Here is a 21,647-nt window from a genome sequence, read left to right as displayed (position 1 = left end):
CAACGCTGGAGGAGACAAAGCCCAGATGATTTGCAGATGCAACTGCACTGAAATCTGTATTAACCTTTTTTCTTTTAAACATGCATGCCTAGCCACAGTGGCATAAGATGGAAATTTGCTATGTTTTCCGACTGTTGGATGCCAAAACCAAAAACTACCTGAGATTTGATTAGATTTTTGAAAGGCATAAGCTGCCTCGCAACCAATTTTGGAGATTATCTAATTTCGTAGATCGCTGTCTAAATGCCTGGTCAGCCTGCCAATCTTGCAGTTTTAGACTCCACTGTAAAACTCCCAGAATCACACTTCTCACCTTTTGACAAAAGATGGCTTATTCTGGCTCTGACTGCAGCAAAAAAGATTATATTAAGACACTTGAAGAAAAAGAAGCCTCCTCCTTTTTATGAATGGCTGACAACTATGATTAAAGTGGCCTCTTATGAGAAAGTCTCCTATGTAAAATGCATCACTATGATTATACATGGTCTGCTTTTACTAAGTGGCTAACTGTAAAGTAGATTTTGAAAGGTCGGTGTGGCATATTGACATATTTGCTGTGTTTTCTATAAAACAACATTCAATAAAGTTTGCCATCCATCCATCCATTATCTTACACGCTTGTCCCAATTGGGGTCGCGAGGGGTGCTGGTGCCTATCTCCAGCAGTCAATGGGCATGAGGCGGGGTACACCCTGGACAGGTCGCCAGTCTATCGCAGGGCAACACAGAGACACACAGGACAAACAACCATTCACACACACACCCACACCTAAGGAGAAATTTAGAGAAGCCATTTAACCTAACAGTCATGTTTTTGGACCGTGGGAGGAAGCCGGAGTACCCAGAGAGAACCCACGCCTGCCCAGGGAGAACATGCAAACTCCATGCAGAAAGACCCTGGGCCAGGAATTGAACCCAGAACCTTCTTGCTGCAAGGCAGCAGTGCTAACCACTGCGCCACTGAGCAGCCCAAGGGCAATAAAGTTTGCATTACAAAAAAATAAAACATGCGTGCCTTTACTTCAGCTTAACAGTCATCCACTGCTCTGTGTTGGTCCATCAAGTATAAAACAAATTGCTTGAGGTGACAGAAAAGCTAAATATTAAAAGCTATGAACCAAATTTACAAGGTTCTAAATGCTGTTCTATATCCTGTGAACAGGAAATGGTTGTTTTCCCCAGATATAGAGTAAATACAACTTTACTTGTTTCATAACACTAATGTAAACAATGGTTTACCACCTGGGATTTAAACACTTTTTAACAGAATACAAAGTAAAGTATTCCAGCTATAATTTTAGGGAAAGAGTATGCGTTTATAATTTACATTAAATAGAATGACTTAATGTAAATAGATTGGGGTCTTGTAAAGGAGGACTTTTGCTGTCTGTGCACTGCTATCTGATATGCATCACCCAAACGTAAAAAAAATAGATCAAACACGTGGCTGCACAGTGAGCTCTGGAGAACTCTTATCCTAAAAGAAAACAACATATAAACAATAGAAGTACTGAGTCAGGGTTTCAGGAGTCTTCCTACCCGCACAAGTCAGAGCTGAGATTTTGGTTCATTTTCAGTATTCACTTATATTGTTGTACTTACTTTCCTCTCCAGGAGTGTTTGGTGGTGTAGAAACAGGCCAGATCTTTGTTGTCCTTCAGGATATTCATCTTTTCCCAAGACCTAAAACAAAAGGGGTCATAAAAAAAACAAAAACAAACAGTTTTTAATAGGAGCCTTGTCTGTTGGGGTGCAGTAAATCATTTCTAATCACTCCTGTGCAATCTTTACAAGTCATTAGTGCCTCAAACTTATTTAGCAGTAACATTCCAACAAACTGTGCCACACGCTTCACACGGTCATCCAACATTTTTTGGTTCAGAGGGAGAGTCTCAAATCAAAGACAAAAACACTGTAAACAGTTATTAACGAACAGAGAGGGAGCCGTCCCATCATGGCCATCTGATTCTACAGTTAAAAACCAAAAGCATCGAGTCAGATTGCTTATATTTGTCAACGTTGGGCTCTAACTAACTGTAAAACAGTGAACTAGATTGATCGATGGTCAATCATTTTAAAATAGAAAGATGTTAATCCACACGTTTAACTTTTTGTGAACCATCTAGTAGCTACCCTATTAAGTAGAGCTTGGAGCAGACTGGAACATGTGGAAGGTTAACCATTCTAAGAGCACAGAATATAGTTGAGCAAAAGGAGGAAATGGCTGCTTTTTTACTCTGAGTACAGTAATGTGCTGCAGTTAGCTGCACTGTGACAAGGGGAACCTGTGTCAGCACTCAGTCAGGATCCTGGAAATATCCAACTACAGTTTTTCCTTCCTTCTCATTCCAGTGTGCAAATTAAGTTGCATTATTGACTTCATGGGATCACTGGAGTTTCATTTCTTGCAATTGAACTAATAAAAAAAGCATTCAGGTATTATCTTTGTTATGGAAACGACATTGAGATTTATACAAATGCGGGTTCATAGAACTGCCTACATAATTAGATGCAAAGCAAGGGGTGGACAGTATGCACAACAGGAGATTTTATCATTAAACCTGGAAAAGTTATAGCAGCATATGACTGCCATAAATTTGCTGGGGTGTGTGTAGCTAGTTATCAAGACTGGATCATGTGATTGCCCTTCCCACTCATTCAGTGTAATTCTCAGGCTATTTGCATAAAAAGAAATAGAATGAAAAGAAAGACAACAGCTGGAAAACAAATACATCTACATCTAATAACTCTACTGCATCAAGAAGATTGTAAATCAGACTGTAAATGCTGTAGAGCATTTGTTTTGAAATGTTTAGGACATGCACCGTCTCAGTAGATACCAGATTTAACATAATTTGTTAAAGTAATGCAATATACTGATGCATTTTATTTCTAAGTTTAAAATAAGAAGATAAGAAAACTCTCTTAAATGGAAATTCTTCCTACAAAAATTAATTTCTCACCAAAAGAAATGCCTAAAAACCCAATATGGCTGCTGATCATATCAAACTTAAATGTTTTTGTTTGCAGTTAGGGTTAGTTAGCAGTTAAATATAGTTTTTGATTGAAGTGCATTAAAACCTTCTGAAGCATACCATGAAAGCACAAAATGCAGGTAATGTGTTAATAGTACATCAGCTGGAAAACAACTCAAGTCTCCTAAAAACTCTAGCTCTGGGTTAAAGTATACTTAATATTTGATCCTACAAAACAACACATTAAACACAAAGGAAGAAATTATTGTATTAATCAACACTTAGAACCAAACAGAATGGCTGCAACAAACCTGAGACAGTAGACATGATTTGCAAAAGCTAAGCAAAGGTCTACAGATTTTGTGTCACACAAATTTTAAGATCTCATTTTTCTTTAAAATAGTGTTTATACCACTGTTTGGTTGTGTAGACAGGGATCAAGTTTAGAGAAAAAGATTGGACAACTACTTTAGCATCAATGTGAGGGCAAGGTTCAGTCTGTCATGTGCCATTACCTCAGTTTATTGACACTTACTGCTTTTAATGTCCATTTAATACTATGTTAAACTCATGACACCAGGATTATATGTTCAATTAGATTTTTAACACTTGATCTGGACATTTGGAATGGCATATATGAAGTTAAACATTTTAAAAAACAAATCTGCATGGTGTATTTGTTTTAAGTTTCTTCTTAAGAAAGGTTGCAACACCCCCCACCATATTAGATGAAGCAAGCTTTCTTCCAACACAGGAACTTACAGGCCAGGAACTTCATTTTTGGGGCTCAGTGAGGAATTCATGAGCGACTAACAAGCGAAACTCAAGATAAAAATATTATTTTGTTTAGTTTTTGTTTATTAAAATAGCAGAAACCAAAGTCCGAATAGCGCTAACAGTCTTAATGCCATTTGTTTAAGCCCCTGTGTCCGTAAGTCCATGACAGACAGATTTAACTTTACCTGTCTCTCATGAAGCTAGCTATTTTTTTTTTTTTTTGCCTTATTTCAGCAGGCCTCCACGATAAACTACCAGACTAAAAACAAACACATTAGCTTTCTGATGTTGACACTACGCTTCATCTAAAGTGGACAATAACGACACTCAAAAGACATTTAAATAAGCGTTTGTTTTCCAGTCGTATAAACGAGGTAGAGGCTTTTGCAGGCTACGATGGGGTTAGCTACAAGTTAGCGGCTAACTAGCTCATCAAATAGATCTAAGCGCTGAAGCTAAACCAAGCAAACGCGATGTGGCACGTGCTAACGGTAGCGTTTACCTGTTAAATGGTAATGGGGCTTAATTGTAGCAGTCCCTCAGCCCCCCTCCCTCTTCTGAGCGTGGCCAGTGCTCCTCTGTTTTCCCCCTCTGATGCTGCAGACAGGTACCTTCTCAGTTCCGCTGTTCCCCCCCAACAACTCAGGACGCTGCCATATTCCTGAGACCAAAAGTCGCTAGTCTGCGCATGCGCGAGGCCTGCCCTGTCATGCGGCTGTCAGCTGATTGGCGTTCGCGGAAGCGTTAGGCTAACCTTAGATCAGTTTCCTTTGGTTCTTCCTGTAATGTTTGAATGGAGGGATACCACTAAAGCCGATCTGGGAACAGTTTTTGTCGCAGCTGTCAAAACAGACTGCTTAAATGGTTTTAGAAAGTTTGAAGATGAGCGCTAAAAGATTTAGCTGTAATAAGTTATCAGGTATAAATAACGCCAGTATCTTTCATTTGTACAAATAGCTTTATCTTTATTATCTTTATTAGCTTAAAAAAAACAGAAACTATAAATATACACTCATGTGTTTGTATTACTATTTTTATGTTTTGTTTTTTTTACTGTTTTCAAGGCTGCACTTAAAAAAAATATGGAATTGTCAAGAGAGCTGTTCTTAACAAAATTTGTTTTTGTTTACATTTGTGTATACAAAATCACAAAATAAATCTGTCTAAGTCTCTAAGTCTAAGTATATCCCCCTAAACTGTTATTTTAAGGGGCAAGATAAGCAATTATATTCTAAAAATGTCTTATAAGTTCATATAAACAATATTTTATCTTAAACTATTGTTTCGTTTGCAGTACCTTATTATGTGCTAGGTCCCTTATTTTTGAAATGTAAACAACAATGTTCTTCACTAAGAGAGTCCTAAACCTGAGGTTTTGGGCTCCAGAAAAGTATACATGTATGGTAAAAAAAAAAAAAAAAAAAAAAAAAAAAAAAAAAAAAAAAAAAAAAAAAAACGGAAGTAACCAAATTGTGTGCTATGATTCTCAATAAAAAAAAAAACTGATTACTGTATTATTGGGGTGTTTCAGTTCTATAAAAAAAATAAAAATAAAAAATAATATGAATGAATACACTGCTCGGGGATCTTAGGATTTAAGACACATTCCTTCTCCATTTTTTTGTCCCAACTTAATCCCTTAATATTCTCATGTCTTTATGTCATCAAACACAAAGTCTTTTCCAGAAATCAGACATCTTATAGGAGGTATGTTTCAGTTCTACTTCTTTCAATGACAAAATCTACTTACAGTACTGCACCAATCAAACCTTAGTGTGAACAATGTGGCAGAGACTTCCTTCATTTTACGTAACAAAGGAAATGGTGATTTCTGCTAATTTTGAAAGTGAAAACTCCTACAGTAAAATGTTTCATTTTATGAAAGAGGTCAAATGTCTATTAGAAAGATATCTTTGTTTTTTTTTATTTCCTTTGCAAACAGAATCATCACCATTAATATAAATAGCAGTGAACACAGGTGTCACTCTTCCAGTGGTTTGTGCTTCCTGCTGATGCCAGGCAGCTTTAGGTTGCAAACCCATGTATCAACAAAACAGTAAAATTTATTAATTTTTTTTAAAGAAACTTGATAAATCCTTTTAGTTATACATAATAAAACCCCTTTAAGTAACAGTAATTACACAGAGCAACATGGTGTTGTCAGTTTCTTAAGTTTGTTTTCCCTTTTGGTAGAAAATGAAACATAATCACCACTGAAACATTGAGGTGCAGCTGTTAATGAGAAAGTTACTAATATTTTTCAGTGGGGTTTTCCGGTTAGGAATAGTGATTAAATTCCAATAAATAAATCTCTCTTTAAAAAAAAAAAAGCAGATTCGCTTCTCTTCATGGCTAAGGTTAAAATCTAGCTTACAGCTAGTCTAAAGCCAAGACGACAGTGAATTGTGACCATTTTAATAAACTCTGGTAAAAATGTCATGGTGGTTTAAGCAGAAGACATTTCATGAGGAGGTGAATACCCTTACATTTGCATTAGTGTGATAATTACTTAAAAGCCTATGGACACTCTGGGGACCAAGCCAAGAGGCAAGTTGCTGCTAATGACCTTCCATGTGAACCGTTTACTATGACTTAGAGGCTTTTAGGCATATCCGGTCAGATTGACTGTCTGATCAAAAGCAAAGGCAGGGTAAAAAAATATATATTGTTTGCTTCCTTTTTTCAATGTCAAGATATCTTTGTGAAAAGAGACTTCGTACCCCCAGCAAAGATCTTTATTTTTAGGTTTTCTTTTTTGAGAAATTTGCAGAAATTTCTACTTTTCTGTTTTTTTTCTGTCAAGATGGGGTGCTGAGTGTACATTAATGAGAAATAAAATTATATTCTTTTATTTTAGCAAATGGCTGCAATGAAAGAAAGAGTAAAAATTTAAAAGGGTCTGAATACTTTCTGTTCCCACTGTACATCACAGACGGAAAACCATGCATGCCGGATGCACTCACTCTCATCAAAGGACTCTTCAGAGAGAGAAACCTCACATGTCATCATGTTTGAATTGCATGAGAAGCAGGGCAGAATCCAGCCATGCAGAAAGAGTCCAGGTTGTAATTTTAATCCAAGACTTCCTTGCTGCAAAGCAGCAACTCCCTGATTAAGTCATGTTTGCTTGAGGCACCAAAATAATTTTGATTTTTACAATCACTTATTTGCTGTATCAGAAAGTCTCAGTCCGTATTGTTAATCCATAAGGACACTAAGGAAAGCTGCTGAGTAGCAGTATTAGTATTAGTAGCAGGATTTATTAAAGATCAGTTTTTGGTGAAAACCAACAATTAAAAACTAGTCTTTTTAACAGCAATTACTTTGTTTTGGTTGGAGCAACCTCATTAAAAATACTTATATAGTTAAAAGAATGAACAAATGAACTTCAGTAAAGAGTTTAAAAAAAAATTAGCCACTTTTGTGAGGATTATATTTCAAATTAAGTAAAATATTCTGCCATCTAGTGATAGAAAGACATTAACGCATTAGATGCTGCCTTTGCATAGATAAAAACAACTTTAAGCTTTAAAATACAATCTGTTATAACATCAACATTACCATAACATATATTCATCCAAATGTAGAGTGAAACTCATTGTCAAGTGTGTTTTATTGAGTTTATATATTAAAAAACTTCATATAAAAGAAGTTATAATTAAAATATTTAATTTTTTTGTGACTTAGTTCTTAAGCTTTCTAGCATTTATAATAGTTCCTTATTCTTTAAAAGCTGCACCACTCACATTACATTTTTAACTTACCATACCTGTTAATATATAACTTGTCTGACTTTTGTATTGTATTATAAAATTACTATCTTACAGTTTTCGTATGGATATCTTTGTCTTACTGGTGTCATGATATCATTACTAGGAGAGACAATCACCATACAATAATCTGAGAAGTAGGCCTACAGAAGCACTGAAATGTAACAACAAAAAAGATTATAAGAGTATAGAAAAAATAACGGTTTTAATCTTTTCTTTAAAAAATATGCAACTCACCGTGACTGAAGGTAAAGGGGAAACATCTTAGCCGTTCGTAATGACTGATGTGTTGCACTAAAACTTGAGTAGAACAGCTCAGAGTGGTCATGTTATAAGGCTGCTAGGGCGACAAACCATGCGTTGCCTGTTAGCCTAATTCAATTACAGCAAGAGAGACATGAGGAAAAGAAAAGTTTCGTTCTTCATTTCCCATTTGAATCTCTCCTTAACATGCTGGAGAGCAAACCTCTGGAGGCTCTAGTAGGATGAGAAGACTTTACCACAAAATCACTGTGAAAACTAGTTCTGATTCACATAAAGTCGACTGTCTTTCTGCAGCAAAGAAACAACTATTCTAATTTTAATTGAGCAATAAAATAATTACATTTCCCATCCCCAGATTAGCTATGTTACTGATATGCTACATTGTTTGTCACTGTACATCATAAATGCCCTGTAACATAAATAACCAGAGCCTCAAACTGAACAGAATCAATTAGTGTCATGGGACTATTACTCCAATGTAATAGGATTTAACATTTTCAGGACACACTTTGCTACTGCCTTTTTATTTCTACCACCACTGCTGCCATCTGCTGTTCCTATCTCAAATGCACAGTTTTTTGTTACATTGAGCTAAAATAAAAGTGCATAAATAAGGAACTTTTTTTTAATTGCAAAAAAAAAAAAAAACATACATGAAAAATGTAGAACATTAATAATTACAAACATATACAACAACAAAAGGCTTTACCGAACAGAACTATTATTTTAAAATGTCAAAATCAAATCTAATCTATGCTCGAGGGTTATAATTCTTTAAGGGCAGTTATAATTTGCATGGCTTTCGCATTTGAACTAAATGTTAAGGATTCTATATAGATATTAATAGAAGATAATAAAATCTGGAAATTAGTTTTTTTTTGTAAATATTTGGAGGTGTGAATGTAATATTTACCATAAATAATAAAAAAAATGATACAACATTTTCTAACATAAAAATTCTGTTTTGACAAGTTCACATTTCTCCATTTCAAACAACACATCCTTATCTGTTAAAGTAATGTTAAGATTTTTTTGATGAAAAAAAATTGACATATCTCTCCAGAATATTTTGGTATACATAATTACAATCCCAAAAAAGATGAATAAGCTTTTCTTCATTATTTATTTTTTTTTTTTACAAAAAGTACACATTGGGTCCAAATCGCATTTATATCTTTTTTAATCAAAAATGCTTTAACAGGATAAACATAATCAATATAAATGGATAAATAAGGAAAACATAGAATACATTAAGCTTTTAAAACATGTAATGCACGAGGGTGTCATTTTACCTATGGATAAGAAATGTGAGCCACAAAGGGTTTGTGTTTTGTACTATTATTGGGAACGCAAAACTTTACTTAATAATACGTAATAGTTGTAAACTGAATATCGAACAAATAAATAAATAAATATATATATATATATATATATATATATTAAAAAAGAAAACTATTCAGGCAACATGTGAGGAGACATTATGTATAGAAAATAAGGCGTCTTCGCTTCATATATGTGACAGACTTGAAACCCCCTAAAAAATGCATATAATTGCCTCCATTTATATTTATTTATTAATTAGAAAATTATATAAAGTGTTAATCTTGTTATTTTATGATAAATTTATTTATTTAATTATGTATTTGGCCCTCCATATTCTTCAGGGATCACTCACATTTGACATGACAGCTGTGGGCGGAAAAATCGAATTACTATGCCATCCCTTTTCCTGTTAATTGCGTGTGCTGGACTTTATGTACCTAGTTTTAAAGCAACTATTCGTTCAAGCAGAGTGCCTGCTGGACAAGGCTGATGCGGGTCATATCTTACTGACGTATCGGAAGCTATTTTCCAGTTTTAGAAGACTCCCTAAGACTCAAGGTTTTTTTTTTTGTTTTTTGTTTTTTTTCAAAAAATGCTTCAGTTTGTAAGAAATAAATGTGCCAAACTATTTTGTCCGTGTGTGCTCCATAAGTAGTTCGGGAAAACCTCTGGTTTCAGAACAGGCAGGAAAATTGGCAACACGGTTACTGTACATGTTTCTTTCTTGCAGGGTATATAATGAAATTAGAAACGACTGATCTCAATTCCTTGTTAAATAAGACAAATTTTTCGCCAACAAAATCAAGTTTGAACATGAAATATGAAGATTCTTCAATTTTGAAAACCACCTGCCCATGATGTCCGCGAACGCACCTTTGGTAACCAAGGTGATGACGCTATATTCCGTTACCAAGGCATTCTCAAGGCAAACACTAGCTGGTTAGCTAGGCTAGCCGATCTGCAGGATAATCTTGCATCTGTGGGAAAGCGGGACGTTTGCTCATTTTGTTCTGTTAAACAAACTTACAGTGAAGTTAACTGCATTTTGAACCCTTTATATCAACAGCGGCTTTTATGCTTTTCGAGGGTGTTGTCTAAACCAAAGAAATTTGCTCCGTTTCCTCTGGGATCAGCTCAAGCTAACTTAGTTACGTTAACGTTGCCACACAGCCATAATGGTAAGTATAAGATTTAAACCGCGCTGCCAGCCACCTGTTTGCTCGTAAAAATGCCGAATGATTGTCGTTTTCCTTCAAAACGCTCCTCAAGTTGTAAAGCTATAGCTAGCATGCAGCTCATGTGGAAAGGCCCTGTGACATATTGACAGGAGAAAATCCTCTTCAAGTTAGCTGATAAGCTAATTGGGGTCACCATTACATCAACCTCTGTCTAATTCATATGCACATTTTTTTTTTCTGATGCAATGTTTTGTTTTTCTAACGCCCTGTTTTCTTGTCTCCACAAAGGCTGACTTTGGGTTTAATGAACACCATCAGAATGAAATCATCAACTACATGCGGTTTGCTCGCTCACAGAGGCTCTTAAGGCTCAAGATTATTGACTCATGTTTTGAGGAACTCAAAGACAGCAGGTAAAAGGTCATGAACTTCTCTGTCATTGTGGATTTTGCATTTAATGTTTTTTTTTTATCCACAACCACAGAGAAGTTACATAATTATAGTCATACACCTAAACCAAATTACGACATACAAAAGTATTTTCTGCCTTAAAACTTGCCAATTCCTGCTATATTACAATTAAACACTTTATTTTGAACTTTTGTGAGGCAGACCAAATATCTGAGGTTTGATAGAGCATTGGGTCCCAAACACTTCTCCGCTGTGAGATCAATAAAGCTCATCTAATCACTCAGCCTGGGCATAACAATGCAACAGACTTGAAACCCCCTGTTAAGGATAGGCTCTGTGTATGCACCCTGATGCCCTATCTCTCTGGTTCTTTTCCCTGAAAAGAGATCACTCGGGACAAACTCTTTAAATAACACTTCGAAAACTTAACCAGGAGTCATGAAAAGAGATTTTGATAGAAATTGTAATCTTATTCAGATCAGAGAAATTGCTCAGGGTTACAGAATAGCAGCTGCTCATGTCTCAGGAAGTGGCCCCGATTAATGGTTTAAAAGGAATTTTATACATCCCCAGTCGGCCACATCATGATATTTTACATCATACACATTAGCAGATGGTTAGACACCTTATAAAAATAGGAAACCGCTCTCATGCCATTTCCAAATCTTTGCCACGTACAAAATGAAGAGTATAACTATATATGCAGACAGAGGAACTGCCCTAATTAGATTAAAACATCAGTTCTGACGCGCAACAGGCAGCCCATACCAGGGTGTGATAAACTCACAAATCTTCAAAGATAATTATCCTAACACCCCTAAAATTCATATAATTGCCCCTCTTTATATTTATTTATATATATAAATTAATACATACAAAACAAATGAATACGTTCATCTGATAATGTTTAACTATTATTTAGATATATTTAAATTTATTTTCGAATATTAATTGTCACATCTAATAACTTAATTGTTAATTTAATGGTATAACTATTAACAAAATAATATAAAAATTACATATTTGAATTATCTTATAATAAATTTATTTATTTAATCATCTATTTTGGCCCTCTGTATCCTTAAGGGATCACATCACAATGACAGCGGAAGAGCCGCACAACCTCCTAATTGGTGTCTCATGACCTTGTGTGAGGTCCCGAGCCCTATCAAGGGAATACATGTGGTGGAAAGCAATTAGCCAGTGTTGGCGTACACGCAGAGTTCTTTGTTTTTCTCCAATATATTGAAACGTAAGGAGGAATGAGTAATTACATCTTCATTTAATGAACGGGAGCTTTTAAGTTCATCCATATTTGTTGATAACCCAAAAGTATGTATCTGTATTTAAGTGGTAGTGATATGATCTGCTTTAAAAACGCAAGAAATCTCTCCATAAACTTGACTCGCTCTTGAATTTATCTTAAGCCACACCCTATTATGAGATCCATATGTAGATAACAGTTTTAATCTCACTTAATGACTAGTTTGAGTATTATCCAAAATTAGTGAGCAATCAGCATCTTTTGAGACCCTAGAAACAAAGAACACCAGCTGGGGATGATGAACTGACAACCTTTCAGTACAATACATAAAAATTGAAAAATAATACCCAAATATAACCCAAATATAAATGTAGCACACCATCCACCTTTGTTTAAATGTCAGGAAGCCGGGATGCTTATGGTAATATTTGGCAGACATCAAAATATTGAGAAGAGCAAAGCTAGAAGAAACATTTTTACAAAGGATTTGCAGTTGTAACCACAGTGATAAGGTTTTCTCAAAGGTAAGCTGCAGGCCTTTTTTTTAAACTTTCCATCCTCTGCACAATCATGTGCCACTTTTGGTTGGCCTTTCACATGCAATTTAATTAAAACACATTACAGTTTGTGGTTATAATGTGACAGAATGTGACAAAGTTCAAAGGGAGTGCTGCATAAAAATGATATGATATGTGTCAGGTGAGTAAGGTGCCACAAATATCACAACCCTTAACAATTTGAATAAAATAGGTCCAGTGAGAGCTTTACGTTTTAAGATTTATTTACTTGTTTAATCCAGGATTCTTTCTTTTAGCCTTTCTAATGATAATAACACAACCTACATGTAAGCATGTACTGTACAGTTTTAGCTCCTGTTTTGCAGAGAGAAGAAGATTTTGCTCATAGCTTGAGGCATCTTGAAAGGTTTTGACACATTGCCAAACTATATTGATAATGCTTTGATACTGTCTCACAGAATACTGACACCTGCTGGACCTTTAAAGGCACTACAGGCAGCTTATTTGACAGACTAAACTGAATTGATTACTATAGATGACCTAGTGCAATGATATAATTTAAGTTATAGTAGGTTATATTGTATTATTTCATGTCTATGTTTAAATTGAAAATATCTTCGCTATTTTTTTTAGATGCAGCGAATAAATAATGTAACCATACATCATAACGTCAAAATTTAGGGGGAAATGTGAATGAGGATGCTTGTTGAGTAGGATTTTAAATCTTTTTTTTTTTTTTTTGGAGTTTTTGCGGCACTAGTGGCTCATTTTTTCAACAGTAGGTTGACAGGAAAGGGGGTATGAGAGAGGGGGAGAGACATGCGGCAAAGGACCACAGGTTGGATTCGAACCCGGGTCGGTAACGTCAAGGACTAAGGCCTCCGTACGTGACAGGGCGCACTGACCGCTGTGCCTGCTCCACATCCTTTAAATCCTATTTTTAAAACAATAACTACAGTAAAAATAGTAAATAAATTAAGAGTCAATTTGAAATTAACTATAAATCAGATAAGTTGAGTGATAACTGAGAGGAAAAGTATGACAAATTGAGAAAAAAAAATGCAACGGCGGAAACGTTTCTATTCCTTTTAGGCTGCTCCAAAGAACTTGATAATTTTAATGATAAACTGCAAAAGAGGAGACATTTTTTAGCAGATGCATAATGTTGACAGATATTTTTTAAACACAGTTTAGTGTTTCAGTCAGTTAGAAACAATTCCTGTATTGGTCACATGACTTTCTTGAAACGACGTTGTTGGTCCCATAACTAATGGAATTTGAAAGCTTTTCTCTGTGCAGTCCTCCTATAGTCCAAACATGCCTCTTAGGTTACTTGCTTACTTTAGATTGCCCTTTAGCATGAGTTTAGAGTGTGTTTGTGTGTGAGAGAGTATGATTGTCTGTCCTGGGGCTCTCTGCACTGATCTCTGATGGACTGGGGACCTGTGCAAGGAGAACCCATCCTATAGTTTGATGACTGTTGGATATATGCAACAGCCCCCCCGCAAGCATATACAGTTATAGATGATGGATGAATGTCGATCTTTGTATGTCAATAACACAAGTAAAAAATAAAAAAAAAGTTCTGAAAAACCAAAACAAACTAGTTAAACCAGTAGTTTGAAATGCATGTCTGGAGGAAAAAAACAAAACAAAACAGCTTTTGTCCTTCCATATCTGCTCTGTCTGAGGAGACTGATTTTGACCCTGATATGCAAAAAACGTCCCATATAGGTGTGGCATGAAACTAACAATGGATATGTGGAAAATTACCACCTGCCTATTGTTAATTGAAGTGGAGGATTTGAGATGTTGTGGGTCTGTTTCTCATCCCAGGATGACATCATAAAGTTTTAAAACGTACAATAGTATTTGAAAGAAAAATGGTGGAATTGTACTTGAGCAAAAATAAGTATATCAAGGGTTTTGACACATCTTTATCATTCGTAGTATTAAGTAACTGTTGGGGCTAAAGTGTTATTTGATTTTCCCTCTGAAGGCTGGTGGAGGAGACCTTCACCGTGGACGAGGTGAAGGAGATGCTGGACGGCTTGCACGCGGTGGTCCGTGGGGAAGTAGAGATGGAGCTGATCAACACAGCCCACACTAATGTGGTGCTGCTCAGACAGCTTTTCTCTCAGGCTGAGAAATTTTACCTTCGACTCCAGAGCGATATCTCAGAGCTCGAAAACAGGTGAGCTGTTAGGATCTTTAATTAATCAGACAGTTATATAGACTGAAGCTCTTTAAATCCAAAACGTTAGTGGATGTATCGTGAATACACTCATATAGACAAAATGGTAACAATACTGCCTGAAGCAAAGGTCCTTTAAATTTTAACAGCTGCTTTGTTCTGTGCCACCTTTGCACTTCCTCTTTAGACTTTTTCAGATTTACATCTCCAACATGTCATTCACTGGGGTAAAAAGGTCAGCTGTCTTCTGCTGATCTAGTTGCGTGAAACCCAGGTTTCCACTATACTACTTCAGTTTCCATTTAGATTTCCATTTAGTTGGGCTAAAAACCACAAACTGTCACCTGCTTAGTGCAACCTGAAGCATTTCTCTGGAATTTAGGCAATGTATTTTTTTTTTGTTTTTCTTTTTCTTCTGGGCGATTTTACAAAAATAAAAGGTTATGTTTTGGGGGTTAAGGAAAGAATTGTATGTTATACAAGTAAAGTAAATAGTTAATGGTCTAATTAAACAAATTCTCGTCTAATTTCAAAAGAAAAACATTTGTTCCCTTAAAAATTAAGAAAAAGAACAAAGACCACTATGAATCCAAATTTTATTAAATTTTTACTTTTAGAGCAGACTGAGACTTCTATTTCAATGAATAAAATGTAATTTTTAATATTTTACTAAATGGAATTGGATAAATAAATTTTGATGATTCATTTAGAGGCACATGTATGTGATAATAAAGAAAAAATAATATTGAAGTCAAACAGTTTCCATTCTTCAACAGACCCTTGCAGCTGATGCTGCCTGCTCACAGTTTCACCATCTATAACCCTTTGAAGGACAGTGGATCATATATTTTAATAAACCACCATTTTTAGAGATGCTTTCCTAAATCCTGCACATGACAAAGCTGTTCATCCATCTACCCATTTTGATCTGAATATAAGCCATTTAAAAATTGACTGAACTTTATTTAACTTATGCCCTTATGACCCATCACCTTATAAAACACAATGTTTTGAAGAAGGTACTTTGTTTATAGTGTAACAGTCACATGGTGGGTGGAAGAATAACCCATAAACCCTTTTTTGTTCTGCACCTTTGTACGTGACTGAATAGGTGTCTAAAGCAAGGAAAACGCCCCTTGTCACATACTACGTGTCTTCAGCTGCTTTTAAAAACCACATATAAGCTCTTCTGAGTGTAGTGCTGCTCACCACAAGCATGTATCTTATAACATAAGTGCTAAACTGCCATCGGGAGTGAGGGAGTTCACTTTTCCTTTGCCATTCACGACCGCCCAAATAGTAGATGGTAAGAGTTTCGCACAGATGAATGTCAACACGGAGGTTACACAACTGCTGTGAACTGAGTGTCCTGTCAGGGCTGCTCAGAAAGTTATGGAGGCACCTAGAATCTGTTTACATCTTTAAGCATCTCACATTTTGTGTTTCCACTAAATCTCCTTTTTTTTTTTTTTTCACTAATCAGTCATCTATTGTCTTTTTCACCTCTCGCCCTTTTAGGGAGCTGTTAGAGCAGGTGGCTGAATTTGAGAAGACTGACTTTAAAACTACCAATAAGGTTTGAAAGATGCTTTTTTCCTCTTCAGACATCACCATTCATGGCAGAGGCTAAATTAAAGTAAACATAGAGTACCTGCCCCCACACTTTAAGATCTTTTTAATGTCAGACTGTGGCCTATATTTGTAAAAGTGTGGTTCAGAAGACACATGTCACCGAGGTTCACCTGTGGTTTTATGTTAGTACGTCTAAAAGAGATTAAATAAGCTCTGCAGTGCAACTGTGTGCTCTTTGCATGACTGTGAAATCTGAAATTCACTTCTAGACAAACCAGGAAACGCATAAACCCAAGCTGGCACCGCTGAACGAAGGTGGGGTGTCTGAGCTCCTCAACAAGGTAAAACGATTCCCCATCGGCTGTGAATTTACAAAGATGTGATGAGGAATTTTTAAACTGTTTCAAACTTCCATGATTTCAATGATTTCAATAATGTGATTTTCTCTCACCCTTGAACATAGAGTCTTAAATGTACTCGCATCCCATTAATACTTGGATAATCGTCCCCTATTGAAAATCTGCAATATGGCTGGCTTTTAAGTATTCATCAACTTCTAAAAAGTTTGAGTGCCAAGGCCATTTCCTGGGCTAAAGTTAGCCGGTCTTGTCTGTTCAACAAACCAGAAGTGACGACCATCTATCTGTCGTCTCTGGTTGGAGGGGGTAACAGGTCCAGAAATCCCCACTGGTTCTGTCTGTGATCTCCTGCCAAGAGGGAAGGTTTCAAGAAGACCTCCTGATCAATGTCCTGAATTAGTTCAATTGGATCCTTTTTCTAAATTCAAGGAAGAAGAAGCATTAGAAGCACATTAATGAGTAAACATAACCAGGATTGCCGAGCCTTGGATCCCAGAGCTTGACTCGGACCAAAAGGAAATCTAGAAGTCCACCATTTGCATGAAGAAATGTCAAAACAGTTGCATTTCAATTTGGGTGGCATGCAAAGTGCTGATCATGTGGATTCCTGGCGACTTTTACCTACTGAGCCCCACAACAAAGCATGATTGGGTTTTTCAGAATAGTTATTTTAGGTTCCACTAATCCAATTTTATAATATTTAAAAAAATTTTAAGGGGTCTTTTTGGATGCTATTTATAAATAATGTTTTACATGTAACGTTTTTTATCCATTTATTTTTTGCCAGGACTTGAAAAGTGATTGTTAATCTCATTAGTGACTTTCTTTGTTTAAAAAAAAGGTTTAACAATAAAAAGCACTGTCTGGCTTAAGGAAGATTTATGAGAATTTTTTTTAAGTTTAAAGTTTTGGTTGCTCCAGGTTTAGAGTCAATGTGATGAATTTGGACGTAGACGTTCATCTCAGCTGATACATCACTACCATGGGCTCCTCAACAATATGTGCTTTACAATTAGTAAAATAGTCTCAGTTTAAGGGACGTTCTGTTCCAGGAAACCAACCAGTTTGAAGCAACTATTGATTCTGATAAGAAGAGTGCTTCAGTCTTTAAATCTGACATGAAAATTCTGACATTTCTTCCCCTAATGAGCAACTGTTAGTTTCTGAAGAGCTATCTTATTGCTTTCACCCACTGGTTGAAAAGTTAAATAAAATGCCTAGAGTAATAAAATCTGTTATTGATCCTTTTTTTTTTTGTTTTTTCAGGAGATAGCAAGATTACAAGAGGAGAACGACAAACTGAAATCCAGGCTGCGGACTTTAGAATCACAGGTATGAAACGGTCCCTATAAACCTATCCCCTCCCCACACAGGCTTATTGTTGCTCATTTATTTTTGTGATCAATACACCCAGGCCATGAGTGTACTAGATGAGAAAACGAAAGCAGAGAGAGCTCTGAAAGATCTCCAGAGGACACAAGGAGATCAACAGGTACTGTTTGACTTCCATGTAAAAAAATCACCATTCAGCAAATCTTTCCATTTTCTTTTTTTTATTTTCACAAATATTTATTTGGGATTTTTTGTCGTCTGCATGCTTTTTACCGATTGCTATTTTGTGCTTACTTTGGCCTGCATGGTATGTATGAACCTGCAGAAACTCTTTTTGTCATTTAAAAAAAAATGTTCTGTTAAGGCCTGTCAGGCTGTATGGACTATAATTGGTTTTCTTCAATGTTTCAGCTTTCTGCTCAAACAAAGGAGATCAGCAGCCTAGAGAATACAGTAGCAGCTCTGAAGGAGGATTATGAAAGGTCGCTTAGTGCCAATGCTGCAACCAAGAAGGATCTGCAGGAGAATTTAATCACCGCCAAGCATGAACTTCTGCGAGTGCAGGAGCAGCTGTCCTTGGCAGAGAAGGTACCTCTTTAAGACCGCTCTCCGTCTGGTGAATTAATACAGGAATTAATAAGAAAACAAATGTCTTAGAAAGGATCAGGTATCAAGGATTATATGTACATTTCACAATCATTGAAGATGAGAACCTTAGCAAACATGATTATATAACGAGGAGACATTAAAAGTAGTAAAAACAAAAATAACACATAACTGTCACACTTCTATTAGTTTGTTTTTCTACCAATGTGACCTCAGCTGCTTTGTTCTGTTCTTCAGAAAGGTAATGCATGTAGAGGTAAGTCAGAGAAGCATCCAGGAGGGTGATGATAGCGGTGGAGGAGCTGCAGATAAGTCAATAGGTCAAGTTGGAAAATCTTTTGACAAGACGGGCATATAAGAGAAATGTCAATTTTCTGACCACAGCATGGTAGTAGTAGCATCATGCTGTGGGATGGATAGCACTGAATCCAGGACAGATCTGGAAAAATGTGCTGAAAACTGTGAAGGAATGAGACTACATTAAAAAAAGAAAAGTCCAGATGTTTTTGGCATTGCTAGAAAACTGATGTCTGGTACTACATTAAATAAAAATGAGCACAAGCTTCATTCAAACTGATTCAGTGGAGGTTCTCCAAAGTATTCATTTAGAGTAGCTGAATAGACACACCCCACAACATTTAAAGCCATGTTTTACTTTTCAGCTCATAATTATGCAGTAATTCGTGTTGGTCTATCACTTAAAGCTCCAATTAAAAAGTTTTTAACACAACAAAATTGAGTTTTAAATAGAATTGTGAAGCTCTTTATTTTGTTTTTTGCTAGAGCTCGAGGAATCGGACTTCCTCTTTTATGCAGTAACATTGAGGAAGCATGAATTTTCCATGATCATTCACATCATAAGATCAGACACCTGATTTCATCTCAGGAGGTTATATTGTCGTTTTTTGTTTTTCCCTTTTACTTTAGGAGTTTTTCTTTGAAAAGCTGATCAGAAGCTAAAATAAATTGGTTAGTCTTTACTGCACCTCTCTTAACTGTGAATCATACCTAAAACTCTGTCTAAGTTAAATTCCTTCCTAGTGGCTAACATGTGACGTCGTTGCTGCCTTTCATCGTTCCTTCCCTCTAATGTTTGGATATTTGTTTATTTGTTTAGGAGTTGGAGAAGAAGTTCCAGCAAACTGCGGCATATCGCAACATGAAGGAGATTCTAACTAAGAAGAATGAACAAATCAAAGAAATAAGGAAACGACTGCAGAAGTGAGTTTTCTCAATAGCTTTTTTTTTTTTTTTTTCCAAATAACATATTTCCCAGTTACTGTGATGTTTCAGGGACAACATTCAGCGACCGTGTTTCTATTTGTGTCACATGCTTTCTGGTTTCTGTTCCAGGTACGAGCCCGATGACTGAGTACACATTAATTCTTCAGTAAGACTCCTGCCTGGTTTCAGTGTTGTTTTTATTTCTGTTTTGTTTCGCTTTTATCTGCCATCCTCCATCCTTTTATCTTTTATAAAGCTTGACCGATCAGTTGGAGAAACTCCTGACTAAATACACAGAAGATCTGATGACATTGGTGTACTTTTCCCCCTTTCAATGTCTAAACTTTGAGCTCCTCTGCAGTAGCTGGTAGATTTCCCTTAGTGCTCTATGCAATTTCCAACATTTCCCTGTTTGAAGGGGCCTTTTACTGAACTGGACAAAAATAAGCTTTGTAGTCTTACAGTGCCTTGCAAATGTATTCATAGCTCTTTGAATTTTTCATATTGAATCCTGTGTGAATTTTTTTATTTGGAAATTTAATGGGATATAACAACACATTTTTTTTTAAGTCTTTTTCACTGTGAGGTATGTAGTAGCAGGTTTCTATAGAACTTTGTTGGATTGTCTTTGCAAAATTAGTAAAGTGCAGTTATACTGGTTGGAGAATATCTCTGGATTTTGGTTTTCACGTCTTTCTTGCCAGCGCTTCTGTATTGGATTTTAGCGTTTTGTACTATTCTGTCAGCTGAATATATTTTTCTTTTTTATTTCTTTCTATATTTAGGAAAACACCTAGATCTCTAACAAAAGAAAATCACAGAAAGACCAATCCTTCTCCTCTAAAAGGTTCTTTTCCCCTATATTTAGCTCCACCTATTTTTCTTGTAAAGGCATATCAGCAGCATGATCCTGCCACCACTGTGTTTCAGCAGGGGAAAGGTGTTTTCATATTAATGTACAGCCCACTCCTATTATATTCAACACAGTTTTTTGTTTGTTTGTTTGTTTTTAATGAAGGCAAAAGATCAAATTTTGGCCTTCATTTTCAGTCTGGTATGCCACAACCACCCTCTTCCACATGTTTCTTTGCACCACTTTGCTGCCCTGATCTATGTATTCTAAGACTTCTACTTTTGAACAAAGACTCCTAGCTCCCACATTAGCTAGGGATCACTACAATTTTTTAACAGTTACCATGGCACTAACTGCTTTTCTAATTATTTCCATCCATCTCTACCCTGTCGGTTTAGGTGAACTCCCATACCCTACCAGGTTTTCTGACATTGCATACTATTTATAGTTCTAAATAGTGGACTGACACATGCTCTGGTAGATATTTAAAACCCTTTGGTATCATTTATAACCAATCCTGACCCATCTGTTCTGTCTTTCAGTCTTCATGATGCTTTTTGTTCACTAATGTTTTTCATGAAACCACTGAGACCTTTATACTGAGTTAATATTACAGGCAGGTGAATGCTATTTACTAACTAGGTGATTTCTTGATTCAATTACTTTTACTTTATTTTGTCAGGAGCATCATAGTAACGTTGGCAAAATTTAAATTCTAACTATACTTAACAGAGCATTTATTTAATTATGCAACACTTTGTGTGGTTCTGTCTACATAAAAAGTATTAAAGCTCAAGGAGTATAAATACATCTACAAGGCACTGCATAGATTCCATGGGACCTGCTAAGTATGACCTAATATTCTGCTCATCATTCTTAACTTTAGCGGCACCTTAAAGTCCAAGTATACTCCCCACCACCTTATTATATATTTTACCACTTTATAGAAGGTGATGCTTCATGATCATTTTGGGGTGCTCGGACTTTTACAAACACCTGAGAGTATTTCAATAGTTTTCATATGTAAC

The 21,647-nt window shown here is 36.0% G+C and overlaps 2 protein-coding genes across 7 annotated transcripts in view; one reads left to right on the top strand and one right to left on the bottom strand.

Annotated features, from left to right (window-relative positions):
- dnajc13 (DnaJ heat shock protein family (Hsp40) member C13) overlaps positions 1-4,406 on the bottom strand; it is a 47,763-nt gene extending 43,357 nt beyond the window's left edge. For all 6 annotated transcript variants that reach the window (XR_001481872.1, XR_001481873.1, XR_001481874.1 and 3 more), the window contains exons 1-2: positions 4,254-4,406; positions 1,602-1,682 (exon numbers count right to left, since the gene is read on the bottom strand). Coding sequence is in view for 1 of the 6 variants with exons in the window: in XM_015395820.1 (XP_015251306.1) it covers positions 1,602-1,669 (68 nt within the window). In the remaining 5 variants the exon portion in view is untranslated. The remainder of the gene's footprint in view (positions 1-1,601; positions 1,683-4,253) is intronic.
- A 5,621-nt stretch (positions 4,407-10,027) lies between these two features.
- On the top strand, positions 10,028-20,273 carry lztfl1 (leucine zipper transcription factor like 1). Its single transcript, XM_015395800.1, has 10 exons — positions 10,028-10,286; positions 10,575-10,699; positions 14,479-14,673; positions 16,192-16,249; positions 16,515-16,586; positions 17,871-17,936; positions 18,019-18,096; positions 18,348-18,524; positions 19,660-19,763; positions 19,896-20,273. Exons 1-10 carry the CDS (start codon positions 10,284-10,286, stop codon positions 19,912-19,914), a joined length of 897 nt encoding a protein of 298 aa, XP_015251286.1. The 5' UTR covers positions 10,028-10,283; the 3' UTR covers positions 19,915-20,273.
- The last annotated feature ends 1,374 nt before the right edge of the window (positions 20,274-21,647 follow it).

This window comes from Cyprinodon variegatus, unplaced genomic scaffold (assembly GCF_000732505.1).
Source record: "Cyprinodon variegatus isolate N-32 unplaced genomic scaffold, C_variegatus-1.0 Scaffold762, whole genome shotgun sequence".
NCBI classification, from domain to species: Eukaryota; Metazoa; Chordata; class Actinopteri; order Cyprinodontiformes; family Cyprinodontidae; genus Cyprinodon; species Cyprinodon variegatus.
Note: the sequence above shows the minus strand (reverse complement) of the source record. Positions and strands in the feature narration are given on the sequence as shown.

Excerpts from the sequence above, each read along its gene's own strand:
- lztfl1 (XM_015395800.1), top strand. Across the intron at positions 16,250-16,514 it reads ACTTTAAAACTACCAATAAG|ACAAACCAGGAAACGCATAA; the intron begins GTTTGAAAGATG and ends ATTCACTTCTAG. Across the intron at positions 16,587-17,870 it reads TGTCTGAGCTCCTCAACAAG|GAGATAGCAAGATTACAAGA; the intron begins GTAAAACGATTC and ends TTGTTTTTTCAG.